General features: G+C 34.9%; 1 protein-coding gene across 2 annotated transcripts; it reads right to left on the bottom strand.

Annotated features, from left to right (window-relative positions):
* Positions 1-6,153: 6,153 nt before the first annotated feature.
* Positions 6,154-26,286, bottom strand: LOC121731061 (ras-related protein Rab-3). 2 transcript variants are annotated; one of them, XM_042120381.1, is made up of 6 exons: positions 25,833-26,286; positions 15,826-15,932; positions 14,887-15,004; positions 12,383-12,501; positions 9,684-9,855; positions 6,154-9,032 (listed from the first exon to the last, which is right to left on the bottom strand). In XM_042120381.1, the coding sequence occupies exons 2-6, from the start codon at positions 15,930-15,932 to the stop codon at positions 8,886-8,888; spliced, it is 663 nt and encodes a 220-aa protein (XP_041976315.1). In that variant the 5' UTR covers positions 25,833-26,286; the 3' UTR covers positions 6,154-8,885. The 2 variants fall into 2 exon arrangements, with proteins under 2 accessions (XP_041976315.1, XP_041976314.1); XM_042120380.1 differs by lacking the exon at positions 25,833-26,286 and adding an exon at positions 16,388-16,463.
* Between the last annotated feature and the right edge of the window lie 1,168 nt (positions 26,287-27,454).

Genomic DNA, 27,454 nt, shown 5'->3' with positions numbered 1-27,454 from the left:
AGAAAACTCCGCGATGGTATATTATGTCTATCTCTTATGGATATACCACAATAACATTTTTTTGTCATTTACTTTTTACGACAAATAATAGCTAATTTTCGGAACAATTTTAATAAATACAGCATTAATCTTTATGCAATTAAATTCCTTAAATACATTGTTGATTTAATGTAGATCTATATGGCCCTTTACAGCATAATATTATAATGATTTAAATGAAATTTCGAAGATAATCTTACAGATTTAAAAATTGCGGGACGTAGCTTTTGCGGCGGTACCGGCCATTAATGCGGGCCACGGGTAGTAATGAATATAAATCAAAACTACTGAATCGATTAAATTTCAATCATAATTATTTTACAGTGACTGACATAGGCTATATATTTTATACCCGTGCGAAACCGGAGCGGGTCGCTAGTTTACTATAAAATGAAAGGAATATAATATTATTGTGATACGAGTTATAAGTTTGGCTTACGACATTGCAGAACAGCTGTAGTGTAAGTTATAACAATAATTAATAGTACATTAACCCTGTGATGTTTGTCGAAGGTATTACACGGGTCACCGACTAGCCATCGTTACGACATGAGTTACTATTGTTTGATTTTGGATTTTCATCCTTGTAAATTATTGTCCCCTTTAGTTTGTGTACGAAATCAACATTATTGAAAAATCTTTTTCAATAATGTTGATTTCGTACGCATGTTTTTACATTGTTTAGTTTCGACTTCTAATAATATGATTAAAATAAACTAAGTCCTACCGCAACTCGCAACTTACAAACTTCTAAACCACGTCTCGCAGCAAAGTTGATTTCAAACATAAATAAATAAAATATCTTTTTATTCAAAATGGGTATCATGATACACTTTTTGAAAGTCGAACGAAGAAACTACGTTGCCTTCCACCGGTTCGGGAACTACCCCGCCGAGAAGAACCGGCGTAAGAAACTCGCACGGGGCCATCTTTTACTAAAAAAATGGAAAATTACAATGTTATGGCTTACAGCTATGTAACAAAATTAAAAGAAAAGTAACCTGCATGGAGCCACCCTATTCCCAAGGTGTGCTGTCCTCGAAGAAATCATTGACTTTATAATACGCTTTGGCACACAAACGTTCTTTAACTGCTTTTTTAAATTTGTTTAAAGGTAGATTTTGAACATTTTCTGGGATTTTATTTTATAGTCGTATACATTGGCCTTTAAAGGATTTGCTTATTTTGGCTAGTCTGAACATTGGTATTGCTAACTTGTTCTTATTTCTAGTATTTACATTATGATTATCACTTTTCTTTTTGAAAATATTTATGTTCTTTCTAACATATAAGAGAATTTTCCAAAATGTATTGAGATGTGACGATCAGAAAAGTTTTGAAGCGGAAATACTTATACCCTTTTCCGCTTCAAAACTATCGTGAAATGTTATTGACAATGAAATCGTATTCATTACAAATTTCGTCTAAATTCCAAAGCTTATGCAGAAGTAAGAAGACGGGCATAGCTTTTAAATTTTTAGGTATCTACCTATATCCTATTTCTTATAATTTCGGAAAACTGAATTGTATTAAACGAAAGTAGAACAAAGAAATAAACAGGAATATAAGGTTCCTTTAGACCTAGAAGTCTTTCATCCATAGAAAATAATAAATTAAATCCCGAATTCTCCACCTAACATAGGAGGAAACGGATATATAAATCTGCGTCTATAACATAAGTATTTACGATTATGGTGCCGTAGGACATAAACACGCAATGTTCTCGTATTTCTGCTTTTTACTCGAAGCCCCTTTTTGTTGTAAGTATAATGTGACGTAAACACCATGGCTTAAAAGGTAGGAGAGTTATGAATTTTTAGACTGGCACATTATAAAAGAAGAGCTGGGGGGTGAGCCATTTTTTTTTTGAGCGAAAACGAAAAGGTTTCGGCTTTCGGCTTTTCGTTCTTCTTGCTCTGACAGTCAGAATTTGGTCAATTTATATAAAAGTTGTCGTGTATAATAATATTATGACCCTATAATAAAGGTGAAAACGACCAGCAACTATTAGTACGGGAAATTTTTTTTTATTACTATCAAGCTAATTTTTTGATAATACAAACAAAATTTTTATCTGCAAAAAATCTTAAAAGTGGCAGCTAACAGAAATAGAAAGGATTATTTTGACTTGATGGTCCTAAAATATGGATTGTTCTATTTGTAGGACAATGTTATTTTTAAATTACATAACTATTAACCCATTAATATATAAAAAATCTGCTGGTTAGGATTCCGTTTTAGGGTTCAGTAGTTAACCAAGTTTTGTTGATAACAGCTGTTAAAGTATTAAGCTCATTTTTTTCTAATTTTTTTCGGGGAAACTGTAGGAATCTCGTCTTCCACTAGAACATTTTTGACACTTGCTTCCGAGTGCCAGACAGCCCTAAAGTATTTAAGGTGGTGAAGACTTTAAGGTGGTCTGGCAATGGGTGCTATCGCATTGGATGCTTTTAAGAGAAAGGATAGCTTTTCATTCCTGTAGTTTTTTTCAATTTATGCGAGCTTAGATTTACAGTAATGACGGAAACGAAAACAATTCCTCCACCGTGGACAAAAAATATTTCAAATATGAATAAAATTTTCACTTCTAAAGAAAGGAAATGTCGCGTGAATTGCTTTTATTTTTCTGGCTAAAATAAAAGGGTTTTAAATGTATATTTTTTCAAATGTCTAAACGTATATTGTGTACGTAAAGCTAAGAAAAGCGCTTAGACTTTAGGCACTTGAAAGGAAATAATAGATCAAAATACAGATATTATGATAAAATCTCCAATATTTTTTACTGGCCATCATATTTTAACCCTAGTTCGTTGCAAGTGGACTATTGTGTTCAAGATACCACGTTTTCATGATACCAGCTACGACATCTATTACTTTGGTAATCAGTAAAATTGTAATCAACTACCTCTACAAAATTCTCAAAGATGGCAGTTTTGCTATATTTTTTAACTATGGAGTGTAGATGGAAGAGAACTATCTCTGTATGTAAAAAGTGTCCTCTGAAATGCGTTAAACTAGGGTGGCGCTACAGTAGCAACAGGGTAAATTTTAAATCATTTAGCAGCTTTTATTTCAACTATTTTAGGTTATATTTTTCAAAATATAGTACTTAAATAAATTTAAATAAAATATATTTATATTTTGTCACCAACGGCTACATTCATTTCATACCCTTTGCTGCAGCTAGCGCCACTCTTGGAGGGTTTTTCAACTGTTATTTACTGCGTGCAGCTGGACACTTTTCAAATATCCCCCATATAAGATAGTTCTCCTCCATCTACCCTCCATATTTATAACGATCAAAATATAATACATTTTTTCCTATATTTTAAAACACTCACAAAATTTATCAACTCACTATAAATTTATAAAGTTTTTATTTAAATTTTAAAACTGTTTAAAGCAGTATTGTATAAGTTTTTTAATTCCAATGTAATAACTGCTAAACGGCTAAAAAGTTTATGGGGATAATACATAAATAAAAATATTCAACATTTTCTTGAATGCTTCCTTTAGTATTATTACAAAATAGCTTGTAAAGCAAAGATCGCAATAAAGTTGAAGAATGCGAAAATGATTTTACTGCTTTACCATTTGATTCGGCGGATAAAAAAGTGGTAAAACAATTTTATATCACCAGCGTGCTGTTATCTCCAATCGATGTGTCTCCTTGACCCATTTTTAGCAGAGTGCTTAGCCAAAATGTGTTCGCCAGTTTCAATAGCAAAGTTAGATGTTAAAAATGCATGGTATTTGACAAAAAGTATTGCTGGCTGGATTTATAATTATTATGAGTCTGAACGAACGCGCAGTTTTAACGATTGATAATGTACCTGACGATTTATTTAAGTACTAGAGATCGCCCAATGGTCGAAATTCGACATTTAATTTAATTATAAGTTTGAATGCTATTAATATTCTATTACCAAAATATTGACTTTTTTCATCTTCTTTTGGTTCCTTGTCATTATTGACTATTTCAGATTTAATAAAAAAAAACAATTTTTAATTTGACAACAGACTTCAACCATAAATAAATGAGTATAATTCGTGTGTATAGGCTTGTCATTCAAAATATCGTAGTGTGCACATTGTAGTGTGTGTAATGTTTTATTTATTAAAATAACGTATGATAAAAAGCATAATTTTAATACAATGTTGGCTCGATGCACTCCTTCTCCATATAAACTATAACCGTGCGAAATTTCATGCAACTACGACGTTACCGCATTATTCGTCAAAAGGGGCCCAAAGCTTTTTGCTCACGTATTAATATTATCATAGAGTAATAAATATACATATTATAGAGATTTTAAGTAGCGGCGCGGTCGCTGTCATTTACATACAATAATGCTTGTGATTACGCGGTGTAGAAGCCAAACCGCGCGTTTTAGCGGACGCATAATGCATATGTCGCAGCCAACTGGTTTAAATAGCCGTTCAATAAAACAGCTAGCCCTTTGACTGTACAACGCCATTCAGTCACACGGCTATACGTCGTTTCGCCGACTTATTGATTGCAACGTTCAACGCTACAGCTAGATGACCATTAGCTTAGTGTTATTATTACACAAGCGTTAAGATAACAAGCAGATTAATTGTATTCTAACTCATTTTGAACACAATTGCAATAAATTACCTTGGTAATGCATTTCATAATCCCGTAATTTCTCCTCGAATATCAGTTAAAATTTTGATTTACTCGTATGTGCTCACATAATTTATGTCTCTTTAATAATACTTGTAATGTATATTTACGAAAAAAATATCTTAATACAACCACAAAACACCGGTTAGTTGACGCGATATTGTAAACAAAACGCACCTAGCGCCGCGGTGGTAAGCGCTGAACTAATTCAATCAAACGGCGGCTTTTGAATCAGCTGTAGTGTTGAACGTTTTGAGCGACTTAAATATTCAATTAAAAAGCTAGACGTGTGATTTAATGGCGTTTTTCAGTCAAAGGGCTAGCTGTTTGATTGAACGGCTATTTAAACCAGCTGGCTGCGACACATATAAATCCATCCAGTTTCATCGCACTCGCAGTGCTGTCAAATTCGACACATATATGACATATTTATCTTCGCTACCGAAACTGGCGAATGTATTTTGATTAAGCACTCTCATTTTATTAGGGTTACGAGAGATTAATGTTTTTATTCGCGACTGCCGACTGCCCTTCACTTAAACCACTTTTTCATCTAAGCATCCATGCTAAAGATGGTCGCGAGAGGCGAATCACGGTGTTCTTTTCATCTCGTTTTTTTTTATGAAATAAGGGGGCAAACGAGCAAACGGGTCACCTGATGGAAAGCAACTTCCGGCGCCCATGGATACTCGCAGCATCAGAAGAGCTGCAGGTGCGTTGCCGGCCTTTTAAGAGGGAATAGGGTAATAGGGGAAGGTGGGGATGGAAAGGGAACGGAATAAGGGAGGGTAGGGAAGGGAATAGGGTAGGGGATTGGGCCTCCGGTAGACTCACTCACTCGGCGAAACACAGCGCAAGCGCTGTTTCACGCCGGTTTTCTGTGAGGACGTGGTATTTCTCCGGTCGAGCCGGCCCATTCATGCCGAAGCATGGCTCTCCCACGTCTAAAATATTTATTTTCGTCGTCGTCATTGCTGTTTATTTTTATTTTTTTATACTTACTGGTTAGTCTCTATATTTAAATAATCTAATTAATGTTATTTGTTTTAGGGTTAATCATTTATATGGGTTTAACATTTTTACGGTACCTACTTTTTGTATGTAAAGCAAAATTCTTTGCAATATATTATTAAGTAATACATGTAAGAAATTTATGAGTTTATTGCTAGTGTTTTTGCAGAATAAATTGTTTATTGAGATGTTTTAAAAATAAAAATAAACTCAAATCCTGTATAAATTGTAGTGAGTACGTATAATGTTTGGATTGGGTACTTTAAATTAGGTAAATAGTGATAGTATTTAATGAAGTAATTAAATTTAATTAGTAATACGAGATGAGTGTTCAGAAAGCCTAAAAAGTGGACTACTTCTTAAACGGATATATGAAGAGGTAGTTAGGAAATACATAAACTAAACTTACTTCTGAAACGGCTAGGAAAGGTGATTATATAATAAAACAAACTACATATATATGTATATTATGTCCGTAAAACTTTACACGGTTATATATTTCGAATAATTTATTAACGCACAACAAATATAATTAACATACATTCATTAATACATCTAAATCGTATTTAATGTAATGTGAACGATAACAATAAATAATATTACATGTTATAAACCGAAAAAGTAATAATATTTTTTGCTGTAATATAAAAAATAATAATTTATTATTAAAGCTGGCCATACACGAGTCAACTACGAACAAAAGTGTGTGTGAGGCCCGTACAAACAAACCGCTCTCATACTTCTACTAAATATCTTTATTTTAAGATGTTAACTTTTATTTTCAGTTATAGAGCGTTTGTAAGTTAGTCAAGTGAGTCTCTCAAGTAACAGTTTTACAGCACAATTAAGTGCCAAGTCCGGCACTCCACTGTGCAGATTTTCCGGTAATACGGGCATAAAATCAATACTAGAATTTAAAATAGCGTTCATTTAATATTGAAAAGTTTTTCATTCGGACTGCGTAGAGCAGCTTTTTTCTAAAGGACAACATGTATGGCCAGCTTTACTGAATGTATTCGCAAAAGTAGAATAATAAATGCAAAGAGTCGCAGAAGTTTTGCAAGCCAATCGCTTAGAGACTTTACTTAGGCTCCAAAACCTCAATTTTTTTTTATTTGCATTTTAATCTACAATGCTTTGTCTTATAATCTGAGCATAATTTTTTGAAAAAAAAAACTCCGCAACATGTCAGTTATATTTTACTATTTTACTATTTGCCAAAATTTAACACGTACATATTTTTCTTTAAATTGAAATTATATGAATCAGAAGAGAATTCACTACCTTAAGCCCGTCCTACGATATGCTTCTCAGCCCTGCTAAATCGACACACTTCTACAATACATACTAACATTCCTTTGGACTGAATATACGAAGTTTTATAATCAAGCTTTCTTCGTAAAAAGAAGCTTCATATTTAAATTGACTTCAAAACTTAAGTTAATTAATGAAAAGACTGATTTAATTAATTAAACTTGCATTTGTTTTTTTCACAGGTGAGGATAACAAGTCATAATTATATTGTTCTTTTTGATACATAATAAATAAAATTCAAGCCAAAGTTTTTATAAAAGATAGAATACTCATATTCTCTCTTTTGAACATATTACGTATATATTTTATAATTTATTGTAATGTTTATTATTTATAAGAAATAATGCTTAATTAGACTAAAAATATGTGCTCAAGTATCAACAGAATTTGATATAAATTGTATTGTCTAAGTCAACTACACATAATTCTAAAGATACTTTTATAACATGATAGAAACATATCGAACGCAAGAAGCGTTAACAAATTGTTAAAATGCTCTCTCACTGAAAAATTGCCTTTCTATACTCAATACTGTCATTCTAGGGCCTGAGAGGTGAAACATTTTTCTTGTAAAGTTATCGTATTATTCCATCATTGGTTTTAAATTTTCGATAATAATTTGCAAATAAATTTAGATTCTATAGCTTAAGTAATGGTATTATTCTTGATAAAAATCCTGACTCGGCCTCTTCATTCCTCTTAAATAATCTGTCAGTGAGATAGAGCACTTTAATTAAAACACGAACAATTTTAGATGTCATAATCCCGCATCGTGGTGAAGTAAAATTTTAGTTACATTAATTACATTGCATAGGTAACAAGAATACAAACTGACTTTATAGTAGACATAATTCTATACAGTTCAAATATTTATACACTGGGAACGTATTTACAACTTTATATTCCACTATAGAGTACTATAGACATCAAATTTCAATTGAGGCCAATACGATTAGGAAGCTTACTCGTGCATCCGTTACACATAATACTTTATGCAAGCATAACAATTTCAACATTGATTACAATTTTGAGTAGGCAGCAAATAATGATCAATAGAATAAGAGCTAATAAGCACATTCACTTTCGAAGTACGAGCTCTTAAACTATAAAGCGACATTCATAACCACGCAGTGTGAGAGGAGAGGTGTACAAAATCGTCAGGAACTAATCGTATTTTAAATGATATCTAAAAATACTTTGCGCTTTTAACTGTGTAGTTAAAGAAACCGTATTCTCCCTTGGTCCAGGTACAGACGTTTGTAGTATTCGGTAGTGCGCAAATGAACGTTAAAATTTTCAGCTCGTTGTTTCACTAGATACATAAAAATATAGAACATAGTAACATTTATACCTAGAGAAGTATCAGATCCCTACTCCAGCTTGCGATACATAGACGCTACCTAACACCTAAAGTAATACTATCCATCGTTACAGAGTAACAATAAAATTTAATTTACAAAAACATAAAATCCCAACCTCCTCGGAGGGTTAAAATGACTTAGAAAATCAAAATGTGCCCGAAAATGCAGAACCCAGGGCACTCACTGCAATCTGACTCAGATACGGAAAGTTCATCGCGCGAGATACGATTAGCATTCATAAATATTGACCAACGACCGCACGAAGGGTCCGAATCCGAGTCGAACGGAAATCGTGAATCGCTCTGGGGGCTTAGCTAACACGTTTTCTTTATCGATTCTTTATAGAATCGCCGATCAAAAATGTATTGAATTGACTTAAGCTTTCGATAATATGCGTCAAATCATGTTAATTTCATAAATGTTGAGCGGCGATTCTGTAAAGAATCGATACAGAAAACGTGTGTGCTAGAGGCTCTGCTGAAAATAATTGCGAAGTCCATGTGGTTGGTACATTAACAGTTGCAGTTGGGGTTGGAGTTGCCCTGCGGTTGCTCGGTGAGCTTCTGGCCGCGTGCGCCGCCAGCCAACATGGCCGGCTCCGAGTCCAGGCTCTCCGACATCTTGTCGCAGATTATGTCCACCAACCGTTCGAACACAGTCTGGAACATGCACGGTACACATTAAATACAAAAATATACAGGATAATTTAATTAATGCCCATTTAAATATGAGATAAAAGTAGCTTACTGTACAGTAGGCATATTTTTGTTAAAAGCAAGTACAAAACTTTTTTTTTTGTGTCGTTTTTCTGTGTCAATTTCTATGTAAATACTGTCTTGTGTGCAATAAATGTTTTAAATAAATAAAAATAAAAAAACTGTAAAAAAATGATTTCAATGCCTCCAGCTGATAACGCTGCCACCAGCACGAGCGCCTTAGAAATTCTAATGATTTCTTTAACTTTTATACTACCTAGATTGTTATCTAAGTGTAGTAGGTATGATTTATAAATCCACTGACAACAATTACTGTTCTATAACGACTGTCTTGCAGAACAAGCTCCAAAATTTAACTGCGAGATGCTGGCTTATTGGTAGAAATCTACTTCCAGTTGATCAGGAAGCTGGTTAGCTTCCTGTTTTAGATCATATGCTATGGTGAAATCTAACTTTACATGAATGTTTCCTTGGTGCTGGTCTCGCAACACTCCACTCCCTGTTGAACAGCCAGCTGCTTGCTGCGCATCCGACTGCTAGTGCGTTCTTCTTTACAACCACTGCCGTTTATTATTGCAAGTAAGGTGGGTTTACCTTAACGTTAATGTTCTCCTTGGCGCTGGTCTCGTAGAACTCTACTCCGAGTTGGTCAGCGAGCTGCTTCCCGCGCTCCTGGCTGACCACGCGCTCCTCCTCCATGTCACACTTGTTGCCCACCAGTATCACCTGCGCGTTGTCCCACGAGTACGTCTTGATTTGTGTCACCCTAGGATGAATGAATAAAATTATATTATAATTCGAACATTATTTTACGAGGGCGACTAACCCAAAAAATCAAACATCGTTCTTCTCTCTTCACACTCACGCCCGTCTTTTATTGCCAGCCGCGAATCATCGCCAATTTAGTTTTTCCTAATAACTCGATAAATATACAACATTTTAAAAATTCGCCAAGTCAGTGTCTCAAATCTTAATGATAGAATTTTATACAATGCACGGTTACGGCAATTTATGAAAAATTCGTGAAAATTAGATGCATCTTTGTGTTTTTTTTCTATCGAGAAAATTTTAAGATATCGTGTTTTCGCTCAGATCAAATTCTTGGAAATATAATATAATGTAGACGTATCTAAGTTTATAAAACAAAACGATTCGGGACTTTTTTGGGTTAGTTGCCCCTTAATGTACCATCGAAGAACTTGATTCATACTCAGATGATGGATCTAAGGCTTTTTACAGACGAACAGCACTTGTCCGCGGCAGTCGACGGCAGCTGACGGCAGCCGTTGACAGTTTATGACGCTTGCAGGGGGCCTACCACGACCTTTCCTTAAACTATCATGTTTCCCGAACACTTTGTTGTAAGATTACAATAACATTACCGTACTCACTTTTTAAGTATAATTTTACAAAAAAAAAGTAAAAAATAATAATATAATAATAATAATATCTATGGACGCTTCACACCACGTCAGTCTGGCCCCGTGCTAAGTACCTAAAGGACTTGTGTTACAGGTACTAGACAACGGAAATATATTTAATACTTTTATACTATACACATATTTAAGATTTTTATTATATCATACACATATTTAATACACATCCAGACCCGGGAACACTGAAAACTTTTTGTTCCGTCGGCGGGATTCGAACCCACGACCCCCGGCTTCAGCTACCAACGCGCTCACCACTGAGCCACAGAGGTCGTCAAAAATGCAAAACATTGTTAAATCCGCTGTGAAATATCAACTTTTTTAAGATCGCTAGCTTGACGTAAAGGTAATATTGCTTATCTGTCAAACAATGTGGCTTAGTAGAGGTGGTGGTAGGCCCCCAGTTGTGACGTACCGCCTAAAGGTTCAACCGCGTCCACAGGTTGGTATCGAACGATACCGACCTGTGGACGCTTACCTTTACGCGATATGTCACAACTGCAAGTGTGATAAACTGTCGACGGCTGCCGTCGACTGCCGCCGACAGCCGCCGACACGTGCCGCCGACTGCCGCCGACTGCCGCCGACTGCCGCCGACTGCCGCCGACTGCCGCCGACACGTGCCGTCGTCTGCCGTCGACTGCCGCTGACACGTGCCGCCGACACGTGCCGTTCGTTTGTAAGCGCTCTAACGGCCGTTCCCAATATTTGATCTATCTCTGGTTTTGCCCTACTAGAGATAGGAATAGCTCACATTAGACATTAGAGACATATATTTTATGTCAATTGTGAGCTATTCCTATCTCTAGTAGGGCAAAACCAGAGATAGATCAAATATTGGGAATGGCCGTTATTAACTTGGTCGCGTTGTGTAAAACCCAGCAGACAGGTAACGACTGACATTAAATTGACATAACGTGAACAAAATATGTCGTTGGTCCGCCATCTGCCGATGAATCAATTTATTCGATGGTACCTACTTGAAATTCAGAGCTCCGTATGATAAAATTTTAACAAGCATAGAGTTGAATGATAAAATTACTAAAATTTAGGATTTAGTCCACCTGATTTCCGTTGGCTGGGTTTAGTAGTTGCGTCTTTATTTCTCTTAAAGGTATGAAAAAGGTTCGTAGACTAAGGCCGTGTAGATTCAAAAGCTTGGCTCTACATGAGATCTGAGATCATTTTCACAGGGCAAACCTTATGTGGTCGTCTTGGCAACATTTTACATGAAATGTTTTTGGTGGGATTTCAGTTCTTTTTGTAACTTGGTTCTTGTAAGTACTTAGGTTTTTTATTTACTGTCCACAGTCCCGTGTTAACTTTCATGTCCTAATTCATATAATTGATGAAAGTCTCATATAAACTTCTACCCCTCCCATTTTAGGGGAGGGGGATGAAAGTTATAAGTTTATGATTTTTTTAACATACCAAATTTCAGCTTTCTAGTACTTCAGGAAGTAGCCAAACATTTTGATGATCATCAGTGTGTCAGTGAGTCAGTACGTCAGTGACGAAATCGGTGTATTTTAGATATCAATAAAATCTAAAGTATTAGAGCTATTTCATTGAGACTTTGTATGCTTAATAAGTCTATTATTAACATCATATCCTGAGAATATGAACTATTTGGCACATCGGAAACCAATTCTATGAGGGTTAAAAAAACGATGAAACACTTCAAGAAAAGGTAGGTATAGTGCCCTTGCGATTCGCTTAGCCCGTCTTGGCGGGGGCACGACCGTGCCTCCAGATATAGGTATAGTCAAAAGTTTTACCATGAATTTTGTCGTTCATGTAAAGAGGGAGGCATGTTGGCTAAAATAATTACTTTTCAATGTCATAAAAATGTTCACTCACCAATCCTGGACGCTGTTGAAGCTCTCTTCATTCGTTATATCGTACATGAGTATAAAACCCATCGCTCCCCGGTAGTACGCCGTGGTGATGGTGCGGTACCGCTCCTGCCCTGCTGTATCCTGGAATTAATATTATAGCAGGGTTAAAACTGGGCAATATACAGGGTGTAACAAATCTAAGTGATAATACTTTATGGTGTGTATGGCACTGTATGGGTTCTCTATAAATAGCTGTGAAAATGTCAGCGCTGAAAGATTATTTTTTTAGGGTTCCGTACCCAAAGGGTAAAAACGGGACCCTATTACTAAGACTTCGATGTCTGTCCGTCTGTCTGTCTCCACGCTGTATCTCAAGAACCGTTACAGCTAGAGTTCTGAAATTTTCACAGATTGTGTATATCTGTTGCCACTATAACAAAAAAATACTAAAAACAAAATAAAATTAACATTTAAGGGGGGCTCCCATACAAAACACAACTTTTGGCCTATAGTTTTTCTATAACAGTACGGAACCCTTCGTGCACGAGTTCGACTCGCACTTGGCCGATTTTTTATTTCACCTTTGTATGAAAAAATTCATGACGCGGGGTACAAAGTACAAATCGAAAAAAAAATTGCTCTTTCAGCGCTACTACTTTGTTGAACTCTATATAAGGAACTTAATAATATAAACCCCCTAAAGCAGTGGTGCCCAACCTTTTTTTCATGCGGGCCACAAATATGTTTTGGTCTTGGTGTCGCGGGCCGCAACAAAAATTTTTTAGGGTTAATATTTTTTAACCCATTCTTCAAAATTAACGATTTAAAAGTGGAAAAAATATAACGACTATCACGTATATTTTATTTTACGTTATTTTGCTGGTGGGCGTGAATTTAAAAATATTTTTTTAACATCACGCGGGCCACAAATTAAGTCCCGGCGGGCCGCATGCGGCCAGCGGGCCGCGGGTTGGGGATAGCGGCCCTAGAGTATTATAGCTTAGTATTGTTACACCTGGCATTATTATTATGAAACTAAGAAGAAGCCCCACTTGCGATAGGATTATTGCTTAATGTTTCTAAAATAATGATTATAAATAATGATTTTTAATTCATCATCTTTATCAAAAAGATCTGCACTGTATTTTTCTTGTCTATGTTAAAAAAGTTGATTGATAGGTAAGCTTCTATAACTATAACATGCATTGCAGACCTCTTTACCCAGACTACTCGAATTTTTCTGAACTTTTTCGAAGTTCAAACAACTTTTCTCAAACTCTTGTGCATGGTAGCTTAATTAGCTTTACTGTAGAAAAAAAACTAGGCCTTTACATCCATTGTAGATGATTTATACAGTATTTTTCATAGCGAAGTAACCACTCCTCAATTTATACTGTAGTGCCTGGGACAAGATTTTTAAATGTCCGTATGGTTGCCCAAGCCCATACGGCATTCTCGCATCATAGTCGGCCTAGTCCAGAGGAAAGAACTAGTCAATACGTCTGGGATCAACTATGTGCGGGTTTCCTCACGATGTTTTCCTTCACCGTACGAGCGTCCGTATTTTTTTTTATGAAATAAGGGGGCAAACGAGCAAACGGGTCACCTGATGGAAAGCAACTTCCGTCGCCCATGGACACTCGCAGCATCAGAAGAGCTGCAAGTGCAAGTGCATTATGTACTTGAGATCACAAAATATATCATTAGTACACGCCTCCACCCGGGTTCGAACCTGCACCCTCTAGGAGTGCGAACCGAAGGTCTACCCATTAGGCCACGGACGCTCCACTGTAGAAACTGTATGAAATAATTCTGAACTTCCGATAGAATTGACTCTGTGATTCCGATTTGTAACACTCGGATATTAGTTGGGGAGCTTAAAACGGAAATCGAAGCTCTACTAATAGCGACCTAATTATCTACGGCCTAGTTCAAATCTTCATTGCTATTAAACCATATTTATTAGTTGTGTAGTAACAAACAGCAACTATGTAAAGTTATTTAAGGAACTTTTGCTTGCATAGCTCTTATTCTAGCATGCTTTAACGAGTTTACTACAATATTGTACATTAAAACTGAATCGGTTAGTGATAATAATATTTTAACAATCCCATAAAATGCATTATTTATTAAAATAACAGTTACAATAAAGACGTTGTAACAGGACACGTTGGGAAAGTTTCTAGGCAATGACAAAATAGTGTTATATTTTTAAACTGTGAGCCAAAGTAATCGGGATCCCTAATCCACCAAATAATAGATTTGAATAACAATTCTCAAAACGAAAGAGGTAAGTGAAGTTGATAGAAATCTGTTTACATGAAAATATTAAATTGGTTATTATTAGACTTAATACTATTATGTTCCTGTTTGTAAAGTTTTTGGTAGAAGTGTATTATTTCAATTTTCAACTTTAGTTATTGGTCAACTGTTTGACGTCAGCCAATTTAAAGCGCTAGTGAATAGATAAAACCCTGTCAAAAATGTCAGAAACTGAGCTATTTCTAATATTGACTTGGTACTCACCCATATCTGTAGTTTCACCCGTTTGTCATGGCGGAAGACTGTCTTCACCTTGAAGTCGATGCCAACGGTGGACACGAACGCCGAGGTGAAGGAGTCGTCGGCGTAACGGAACAGGAAACTGGAAATTACATCGATAGTATTAGTAATAGCTTGTTACTACTGTTAGGATAGATAATATACAGAACCAAACAAGCAAAACGGATTCCCCGATAGGAGCAGTTTTGTTCATAAACACCAGCAAAGGCATAATTATTAGTCTTATTTTAAAATAGATTAATTTTATTATTATAGGCAGATGGTGGATCAATGATAATATTTGGTCGGGATTTGTTAAGCCAACGTTATCAAGATGGGCTGAAATTGTCTCAACCCGACCGAATAATCAGAATCGCTATCAAATTCTCTGTCACTTGCCATCCTTTAAAAATCATTATGCTCTATTCATAAACATCTTTTATCAAAAATGTAGTCAATATTTTGAATAGCAAATATTTTTATTTCTTATCGCTCATTTCAATGTTACCTAACCTCTACAATTAAGAGTCCGGGTGCCATCGCAGTTCTCATACAAACGTAATACCAAGATAATTACCCATACGAGAATATTTACCATATTTGAGTTATTATTCAGCTTAATAGTTATTACCTTGGTTCCTGTACAAAGATTCACTGCAAAATATTTACATACCAAAAAATATGAACGATTACAATATTTACATACTAAATTGTAATCGAATTCATATTTTTTTGTACGTAAATATTTTGTAGTGAATCTTTGTAATTACTATCTTAAGCTGAATAATAACTCAAATATGGCAAATATTCTCGTATGGGAAATGATCTTGGTATTACGTTTGTATGAGAATTGCGATGGCACCCGAACTCTTAATAGTGTGCTGTGTGACTATAAAAATCGATATTCGTGATTATTGAACACACCTAGTTTTTCCCACGGAGCTGTTGCCAATGATGAGCAGCTTGAACATGTAGTCGAAGTTCTGGTCTGCCGTCTCTTTCTGCCATTTCGGATCGCCACCGCCACCCATCTGTAAATAAAGATTAAAGTTATCATCTTTTAAAATACGTAGTCGGTAGTAGGGCAAAATGCTCACTCGTTGGCAGTCGCTCTATTATTATTAGCTCATAGGATTATTGAATGCCTAAGACCTTATGTACTATGGACTCTTTTTAAGAATTACGTTCTATTATGTTGTAACTTAGAAACTTCATAAATTCATTACATGTTAGAATATAAGTCGTCCGCATAAATGTGACTTCTAAAAGTAATTTAACAAAAGTTCTACATATAAGTACACTATCTTCATAATACCATTTGAAAAAAAAAAATACAAAACATTTCTAACAAAAACCTTTGTAATAAAAATAAATCGTAAGACTTTAAAACACTTTTATGCAAATCATTGTTTACTATAGAAATGGGCTTCTATGACTATTACATAACAGTTAACAGTTAATTAGTAAAATACTTTATGACTTTTACCGGACAATAAATATTCTTTTTCTCCTTATTTTCTTCTGTTTCCATTATCACAAGCAAAAAACTTATTTTACACAACCTATACAGTTTGCTTATATCCTAACAAATGAGTAAAACAGTTCTAGTCGTATACTCAATATGTGTAAATAGGCAAGCCAATATTGACTTTAATTGATCGTAATAAGACATGAAATTGTAGAGCTGGTGCTACGAACTTAGTTCTGTGAGGGTAAAATGCCTTATCTATTTTTACTGTTTATTGTAAAAGGGAGCTTAATGTTTTACGATTAAAACGCTTATGTAATTGGCTTCAGTTATCCTGTGTGAACATTGTGAAATATCGACGCGAATTTTGATAAGGAAGGATATTCGATTAAAACAATTGATAGTTACATTATTATATGGGTTATGGGAAATCCAATGAGTCTTAAGTAATGGTCGTATATCCTTGTTTTGAGGGCACATCTTTAACCATCTCCCCTAGCATTCAAATACTTGGCGTTAACATATCAAGCGAAGTCCAGTTTCGATACCATCTAGAGCTAAGGCCAAGTTAGCCTCGAAGAAGCTTGGTGTTCTGAACAGGGCGAGACAATTCTTCAGTCCGTACCAGTGCCTACAACTCTACAAGGCGCAGGTTCGGCCACATAATATGGAATATTGTTCTCATCTCTGGGCAGGGGCGCCAAAATACCAACTGCTCCCTCTGGATCGTATCCAACGAAGGACTGCTCGAATTGTTGAATGCCATAGTGTTTCAAACAGCTTGGATCCCTTGAAATTACGCCGAGATGTAGCTTCACTCTGCATCCTCTATCGGTTGTATCACGGGGAGTGCTCTAAGGAATTGTTCGCAATCATACCACCTGCAACTTTTTTCACCATCGTCCCATGCGAAAAATATACCACTCTCATCACCTTGATGAGTGGCAGTCTTCCACCGTGCGTTTCTCGCGTAACTTTCTGCCGCGCACTGTAAATCTCTGGAACAAACTGTCACCGGCAGTATTTCCGGACCTTTACGACCTGTAAACCTTCAAGAAAAGAGCGTCTTCCCTCTTAAAAGGCCGGCAATGCACCTGCAGCTATTCTGATGTTGTGAGAGTGTGTCCATGGGCGATGGTAGTTGCTTTCCATCAGGCGACCCGTTTGCTCGTTTGCCCCCTTATTTCATTAAAAAAAAGTATCTTTAAAAAAGTATTTTATATTACTTCGGTTCTAGTCTGATTAAGAGGATACACCAGGGGCTAGAGAAATGAAAAAAAAGTACGTGTAATATCTATAGCTGTCTCCCTTACCTCAAGCCTATACCGCAGAACGCGATAGAGACAACTGCAGAAAATCCAGAAAATCAACGATTCGTTGTCCCCTGATTCCTTCTCCAAAACTTAACACCGATTTAAGTACTTTTTTCATTAAAGATTAAAAAAAGGCTTGAGCTGTGTTCCTATGTTTTGCTTTTTTTTTGTATAATCTAGCCAAATCTGTTTTCTGGACGTTTGAACACAGCGGAAAATCTGGCCATTTTTTTAGGTTTTTGAACGTTCATATCTTATTTAATAATTAAATTATGAAAAAAAAGAAAACATAGGGACATTGTATTAGTGGCCGTAGATATTCAGGAAAAAAATTATAACTCTACTAGCATTATCCAGGGAGGAAACAGGGGACCACGTTTGTATGGAAAAAATGGCGGTGTGGAATCCTCTTAAGTACTCACATACGGTTTTGCTCGATAGTTTTACTCGAAATCGAGCAAAAACCACCGTGTGGACCGCAAAACTCACAGCTCGAAGGCTCGCATCGAGCCAGTTTGAAGGCTCGAATCGAGCCGGCTTGACAATTTTTTTGACACTAGTTTTTATTATTCGTAGCTAATTTCCTTCGAACAGGAGTAAAACTATCGAGCAATGCTGAATGTGTCTACGAAAGCCCGAGCCGTGGTTTTTACTCTACATGATTGCTCGATCGAGCAAAACCGTATGTGAGTTACACTAATGTTCGGGCCACACTAACGAGAAACGCCGTTAATTATCGCGTTAATTCTAAAACATGTTATAGCATTATCGCCTTTAATTAGTGGCATGTAAAGGCGATAATGCTATAACATGTTTTAGAATTAACGCGATAATTAACGGCGTTTCTCGTTAGTGTGGCCCGAACATAAGAAATTTATAATAAACATATTAATGATTATTAATGGTAGTTATTAAAATGAATATAAATTATACATTGGATTACTCGTAGCTCTACCATGAGTTTAAAGCTATAGTATTTATCGATACTCGATACCGACTACGTAAATATTTAGTATGGTGATTTTAGTTCCGCAAGTGACCACTAGAGGCGCTGTAAAATTTACCATACTTAATGTTTACGTAGTCGGTATCGAGTATCGATAAAATATACTATAGCTAAACCACACAATATACATATAATATATTTAATAGCCTTAATTTTAATACTAATTTAGTTTAATCTATAGTATTAAAATTAAGGCTATTAATTTAGTTTAATCTAATTTAGTTTATTTTAATACTAAAATTAAGGCTATTTAATTAGATTAGTACTAATATAAAATTTGATTAGTATTAATGTAAAAAGCCCTTTACATTCATACTAATCTATTTACTCTACAATCTACATTAATTAATTTTTTGTAAAAATTGGCAAATTGATGCTTAAATGATAAACACCTTATCAAAATCATAACCCTTTCTTTTGACTTCGTCGTAGGTAAAAATAATAGTGCAACGACAAGTCACAGAATTTTATGAGACATTATGAGTTATTGTGAAGTGTCTCGTAATGAATATTCAAATTTAATTACATTCAGTATTCTCTCAGTTCACTCAGCAGAAGATCTTATTATTGCATAGACGTATCTTTCTTTTATTTAAAAAATATTTGATGTGTATTAGGAATATCAATGTAATTATCAGAAGAAAATTGAAAAGTTACGTAAACATTTACCCCAAATATGTTTACCTAACTTTTCAATTTTCTTCTGATAATATAAGATATTCCTAATAAGCATCAAATACTTTTTATATTATTATCGAACAGGCAGCTATTCATCTGCAAAACACGGTTCGATTGCGATTAAATAGAGCTCTCATAAGCTTAAAGTCACGGTCGGTACGGGAATTAAAAAAAAAGAAATATCAGTTAACCGTAGCTGATCTCGTATTGAGTAATACAAGAACAAGTTTTACGAATATTTTGTTCATTTAAGCCAATGTCAGGGGCGTAGCTACCGCCGTATCTGCCGTATCAATTACACGGGGCCCCCGGGCCACTGAGATCCCTAGCTTACGTAAGTTGTCTGATTTACTTCCTGAGGATCCCCAAACAAGTTTTATATGGGGCCCCACGAAGGTCCGCTATGCTTCTGGGTAAAGAATAATACATGCCTTAATTATGCACTGTGACTCTACACTTTTCCATAAACACGTGTATCGAAAACAATATCATTATAATATATGAATAGAGTGAAGTAGGCGGGAGAGCAATTTATTGCCTTTAATTACCTCTCTGGCATCGTCATATTTGTTGACAACCGAAGATATTGATCAATACCGACTCGAAAAATATAATACATTTTGAAACGCGAAGGGTTTTTTTCAATAGTGGAAACGTCATAATATAAATTTACCATGAAAGATTTCTTTCATGGTAAATTTATATTATGACGTTCGAACGTGACGAAGTATGATTCATAGCTAGTTGACGGATCTACGTTATTTGGTCGGATTATGTCAAATTAATGTAAGTTATTTATCGGCTGGGTTTGACAAAATGTGTAGGTCCGCCATCTGCCTATAAATCAACCTCCTATTATAATGCTGATACTGTTCAATCTTAAAAGAAATGAAAACATTATAATATTACATACATCTGCAGTTTTGTTTTCATCTTTTTTTTCAGTGAAAAATTATAAACTGTTTATTTTTAATCATAAAATGTTTTGTGCCTAAAACTGCCGAGTCGCTGAAAGAAATTGGCTCTATAAAGCGGTGATAAAATCTAGGCCGGCGAAAATTTTCTTATTTTCTAAAGACTAGCCTCAAGCGCTACAAAATATTACAGCGACATTTAATAAAGCAGTAAAATACTTTCATTTCTTCGCACTCATATAATATTAATATTTTAGTCGGTACGTTTTGTCAGCTTTTGTAATGTATTAAAAAGGGGTTGTCTTTTTGACAAAACTCTTAGTAATTAGTAAGTAAAAAAAGTATTTTTCCCTTATTGCCCTGTTTTCAATCCAATCACAGTTATGTAGTAATCTAAAGTTGTTTAAAACTGTCCGCAGATTCATCGATTATTTATTATTTTTGTCCTGACTCCTGATCCACGCAGAATGCTCTCACTGTGTCTTAAAATCGTGGTGTTTGTATATTTATCTTATACTAGCTGTCCCGGTGAACTTCGTGTCACTTTAAAACCTTCCCTGGACTGCTACGAATATTTTAAGACTAAAGTCAACCATTTTCGAGTTTTAGCGCGACTAAAACATTTGAAAATCCATTGTATACCTATAAGAAGATAGATTATTATATTGTACAAAATATTTTAAGTGAAACGCAACCACGTAAGGGTTATTGAGAAAAAGTAGAACAAAAACCAGACACTACAGCTCGGTAAGTAAATAACTTAATAGCTAAAGTAATTCTAAATGGCTACAAAAAATATCTCTTTGTTACCTTCGCTGCAATATTAAAATAATATAAGCAAAAAGTTACAGAGCCATTAGCTTTGTACCACAAACTGTAGCGGAGTTTGCCGACGATGAATTGAGATTCCAACGTTTCCTGAATCCCTTTTAATGAACCGAATTTTATATCACAGATATTGTGAATTCTTTGAGGACCCTTTTAAAAAATAAATTCAGTCGAAATATCCATATTTCCATACTGAATACTGATATATAAATATTATAATTGTGAAAGTGTGTCTGTCTATCTGTCTGTTACCTTTTCACGCTTAACCGCTGAACCGATTTCGCTGAAATTTGGCACGGAGTACTTTGAGTCCCGCGAAAGGACATAAAGTACTTTTTGTCCCGGAAAAATGTAAGGTTCCCGCGCGATAAACGAGTCATCTAGTTGATGTTATAAGACGTGGCGGCTTGGGATCGTGATGAAGATTTGCTTCTGTTCTATACTAAGTAGAATATAGTAGAAGATACGGCCTCCGCGGTCTAGTGGTTAAGAACGTGGCTCTCGACTCGGAGGTCGTGGGTTCGATTCCCGCGTTGGGAATATGTTATTTCCAAGTTTGGTTAGGACAATGCAGGCTGATTACCTGATTGTCTGACAAGTAAGATGAACCATGCGTCGGATGGGCATGTAAAAAGTTGGTCCTGCGCCTGATCTCTCGCCAGTCGTGTTGGTCTTCCGTCCCACTGGGTTATGAGAGTAAAGGAATAGAGAGTGCTCTTGTGTACTGCGCACACACTTGAGCACTATAAAATTACTCCTGCGTACCTGGCCTGGTTTCAATAAAACTAACCATTGTCACCGAAATCGGTGTGGGTAGAAGAAAGAAAAGAGAATATACGGAAAAATACTAAAGGGTAAGGGATAAAAACTTTTTCTTTGTAAATATTAAAGTGAACCAAGAACTAGTGTCGAGAAAAAAGAATAGAAACACAACTGTCCATGTCGTAGTAGCTAAGTATTCTACTATCCATACTTCCTTTCTAATATTATAAATGCGAAAATGTGTCTGTCTGTCTGTTACCTCTTCACGCTCGAACCACTGAACCGATTTTGCTGAAATTTGATATGGAGATAGTTTGAGTCCCAGGAAAGGACATAGACAACTTTTAATCCTGGAAAAAACTATAATTTTAGCGGGACAAATTCTATCGCAAGCTAGTTGCCTAGTAGGTAATATTTTACTAGATAAAAGATGATGCTATATATTCGAACCATATGTAGTTTCCGAATACCTTGTAGCAACAAAACATTAGGGTTCTAGATAAGGATTTATCGATATCGACTGTCAATTCTACAGTTATCGCAAAACCGCCATGGGGGTCTGTGGTCGTATGTTTTTTCTGGTACAATACTGTTTCGCTTATAACTTTTTGGATGACAACGAATAATGTATTTTTTCGGACCTTAAAAATCCTATTAAGCACGTGTATTGGACATGTAATAGTTTTAAAATGTTGCATTGATATATTCTTTATTTTTGATAAACACTACTTATATGTAGATCTACCAGAATCTGATGGCAAATTTTGATGTTAGATTTTCAAAAAATATGCTTAATCATAACACACACATAATAATCCGCTATGAGGAAAAAAAGGATCAAAATGTTTTAATCCAATTAGCCTGGTATTGTTAGAGTCAATTTATTTTCTCACTTTTTGCCATCAGATTCTGGTAGACCTGTACCTGCCGCAATCAGACACATTTGATGATGAATAATTTCCTTCTAAAAACCTTCATTTAATTACAGTTAAGTAATTAATATTCGTCTCTGAATGCGGCACTAATAGGTTGAAAAAAATATTCGTTCTTTGCTAGTCTACATTACTTGACAAAATAATATTATGTTGGGTAGAAAGAAAAATCTGATTCGCATAGCGTTTTATGTCGTCATTGTAATTTTTTTATGCTTGAACTTGGCTTGAACAATGTTGAAAACTTGTTGACTTTAATATTATACTACGTGAAAGATTTATGGTTTGTCTTAATAGCGTTCATGGACATATTGCTTGCCACCAGATAATACGTCTGTTCCCTTCCTAGCATTTTTTTAGTGAAAGCTATAAAATGTTTAATTGAGAAAAACAATGACAATACAAAACAGTTTCAGAAACATTCTCTATTACTTTATACGATATTAATCCAACTACTAATGCTTGACCGAGTGACGCAAGCAGCCACCCACATGTTCTGAATACAGTTAAAGTACTGTTATTACAAATGTAATTTTACATGTCTCTTGTCTCTGTTGAAGCTTATTGTTCAAAGGATTTTAAGGGACGGACAGATATTAAAAACAATTGACTTAAAAATAGAAGGTTTATTTTCAATGAATTTTATGTTAGTGGCATTGACGATTATTATATTTTTAAAACTGATTTTTTTATAAACGAATAGCATTCATATTATATGTGAGTACATAATAGCATACTTTGAATGTAAATGAGAATGATGATTTGTATACGAAATGAAAGAAGATCGGCTACTATTAAGACTTACTTAATGTTTCGATCGTGGATTCTTGGAAATCTATTGTTATTCTTTGTGTCTCGCTCACCGGTGAGCTTATTGGACTTGATATAACCCACGCTTTTAGGTCTTAATTATTATTAAGTTAGTTTCTATTGTGATCCATATATATATTCGAGATAACGAATTATAATATATAAAATATTATAATTCGTTACCTCGAATTCTAATTCTATAATAGTCTTAGATAGTCAATTTTAATAATAATAATATGAAGACGTTAGTGGATGAAGCAGGTAAGTATAACAGTTAAAAATTTAAGATTTTTACATACATGGATACATTAGAGCTGGGAAAATGATTTGAAATCTAAAAATTGTGGATTTTATGTATAGCCAGATGATGAAGTAGGTAAGTTTCAAGATTTGTTCAAATCTATATATATAAAACTCAAGGGTGACTGACTGACTGATTGACATAGTGATCTATCAACGCACAGCCCAAACCACTGGATTGATCGGGCTGAAATTTGGCATGCAGGTAGATGTTATGACGTAGACATCCGCTAAGAAAGCATTTTGAGGATGAAAGTTTGTATATAATAATCATTCTTAACGCGAGCGAAGCCGCGGGCAAAAGCTCGTTTCAGATAAAAAATAAGTAATTGTTTTTATGGTATAAAATGTTGGGTATCTGGTGCTTCCACTCACGTCTTCAATCATTATCAAATTAATTTTAAAGAGAATTTTTTCTATTCTGTTTTTAAATCAAATCTTGTTTTTGGTTTTCGTGTCATTAAGATTTCATTAAATACAATCAGCGTCATGTAATAATTACTTAGTACATATGCAAAATTTTTGAAAACTCGGGTTTAATTCATACACAAATAAAAAAAAAATTGGCCGACGTATATCTACGTAAAAGGAAAAGTAAACCCAAAACAAATTTTTCCTCACGAGAGTAACAATGGCGAAATACTTGAAAAACCTCAAGATTTGTCAGAGAGACTTCTCGAGATGTTCTTTGTAGTGAGTATTTGAATAATTTGAACTTATTTATGAAAAAATAAATATTTTTAGTGAATAATTATTTATTATTTAACCATAAATACTTGTGATTTCAACCAATATCTGCTTTAATCATCTTCTGTCTTACACGATTTTTGACAGAGAGAGTTTTCGAGTTTTAACACTCTTTGTAGTGAATATTTAATTAATATGAACTTATTTATGAAAAACAAATATTTTTAGAGAATAATTATTTATTATTTAACCAAAAATACTTGTGATTTCAACCTATGTCTGCTTTAATCATCTTCTGTCTTACACGATTTTTGTCAGAGAGAGTTTTCGAGTTGTAACACTCTTTGTAGTGAATATTTGATTAATATGAACTTATTTATAAAAACAAATATTTTTAGAGAATAATTATTTATTATTTAACCATAAATACTTGTGATATCAACCTATGTCTGCTTTAATCATCTTCTGTCTTACACGATTTATCATTTAGAAATGTAAATAGTCAATAATTAATTATTACGTCGTTATAGTATATAGATTACGAGCTTCTGCCCACGGTTTCGCTCGCGTTAAGAAGCATTATTATATATACAAACTTTCATCCCCTATTTTAACCCCTTGGAGGTAGAATTAATCAAAATCCTTTCTTAGCGGATGCCTACGTCATATCATCTACCTGCATGCCAATTTTCAGCCCGATCGGTCCAGTGGTTTGGGCTGTGCGTTGATAGATCACCATTTGAGTTTTATATATATATATAGATTTATAGAATTATCGATTTCTTCTACCCTCTAAAGCCTAAAACCTTTAAACCAAAATAATGGTTGTTGGTTAAATGATTAACACAACTAAGTTGATACTTTTTATATATTTATTACTCAGCATAGTGAATTGACTTGTACATTTAACAAATAATATGTTACTTTGATTATTATTATGAAGGAGGATAAATGGAGCTGTCCTCTACAGAAATTGAACAGGTACTCGTATCATTGAGCTATCATTTACAAAGATGATATAATTAAAACGAACTTATTCTTAGTCTTGTCGTTAGTTGTGACAGATTCTGTGCAGTTAGGTATTTGTATACCTAAACTATATATTTTAAAACCAGGATGATGTGGTTAAAAGAAACAAAATACGACTGAAAGTGACTTTGAAACTCGAACGTAAAAGATAAGATCAAAAGAGTTTTGGTAACAACTAACAATATCTCTAGAAGAATTACTTACCTTTTCAGTAGCCGATTTCGGGGTACAAGCGAGTCAATATTTAAATCGCCAAGTCGATCCCACGCAACCCCGAGGGTCTATGTCCTTCACAAGTCCCGGGCCCGTGCCAACGTTTGACTATCGATTTATTATTCTCAGTCCATATCTCCTACAGGCCAGCTGTTCTTGTAAACTCTCTAAATATCACGCTCGAGCACGGCTGCACACAATGCCACCAGTCTCGTCGAAGGCATAAAAATCGATAGCACGTTCGCTAGTCGTGAGCCACAGTTTCCTCTGTAAAACCGTTTCGGGTCGTAGAAAAATATACGTTCGCAAATTAGTCAGGCTATACTGAATGGATGAACGCTCTAATTCAACACTAGTCTAAATTAATCAGCGTACAGCGCTACAGCTGTTGCCTATGTCCTGCTAGGTTCCACTTTTGAGGGGATGGGAAAAATTCAAAATGGCGTCTGCGCGCGCATGTCCCCTGTCAAACTACCGACAAACAAGTCTGACCTCATACTTAAATGTGACTTATGTGCGTGCTGTTAAAATATTTAACAGTATTAGTTGTTACATAACGTCTTGAAGCTTCTTAATGGCTACCATCGAAAGTCGAAACCAATTTAGGTTTTAATAGCGTAGGCTTGATACAGTAAAATTAATTTAAAATATCTCATCAAGTCATAATACATACGTATCACATTATATTACATTTAAGATACTTCTACTACGTTTTTACTTTGTAACAATATTAATATGTTTTACATCGGTTAATCGGAAAAAGCTTTTATTTATAGATCAAGCGATTCGTAGCGAGTACTAGGGTCGCGCAGGGTTCAGCCTTGACCCCAACCCAACCTGACCTAATTTAATTGTTTCTGACAGCTCCTGAAATTGACAACCCTAAGAGGATTTTACCATTGCAGTATAATATTTATTTAATTCACTAATACTTTATCAGATTACTCAAGCTTTTGCTGACTTGGACAGCTGAATAGATTTTGCCGACTAAGAGATTGAAAACACAAACTTTTCTAACTGACTCTGCAAGTTCTTAAGATTCCATTAAAGTATTTATTATTCATTAAAATGTATAATTCAGTTTAATAGTCTGATATAAATAATCGGATAGTAATGAGTTAACGAAGATAAGAAAGTTTAATTGCTAAGTTTTTCCATTCTCAGGAAAATCAAATCACTTCAAACTTCAAAGTGACTAAAGTCCTAAACTAGTGTTCTCCACAGGTGTCTTTACTCTTTAGGTCTACAAGTAAAGTTAAAATGTAAAAATAATGCTATGATCTGCAACGAAAAACTGTAATATTTTTAAAGCGACATCTATAACAGAACTACGGAAGTATTCGGCATCGTAGCTAGGAACGTAGAGTTGTAGAGTAGACTACGCAGCTCTACGTATTATTTGCGAGGATCTGACAACAGATGTCGCTAGCACTATCTTTTGTACTGCACATAAATTTTAAATATTATAATTTATAATATTATAATACTAGCTGTCCCGGCAAACGTTGTTTTGTATAAAGTATTTCGCCCATGCTACTTTATTGAAATGACTAAATAAGTATGGCACCATGGCAACGTGCATCGCTATCCCGTCGCACCAAACAATGCAATGG

This window comes from Aricia agestis, chromosome 10 (assembly GCF_905147365.1).
Source record: "Aricia agestis chromosome 10, ilAriAges1.1, whole genome shotgun sequence".
Taxonomy (NCBI): Eukaryota; Metazoa; Arthropoda; class Insecta; order Lepidoptera; family Lycaenidae; genus Aricia; species Aricia agestis.
The sequence above is the reverse complement of the archived record's forward strand: the minus strand, read 5'-3'. Positions and strand labels throughout refer to the sequence as shown.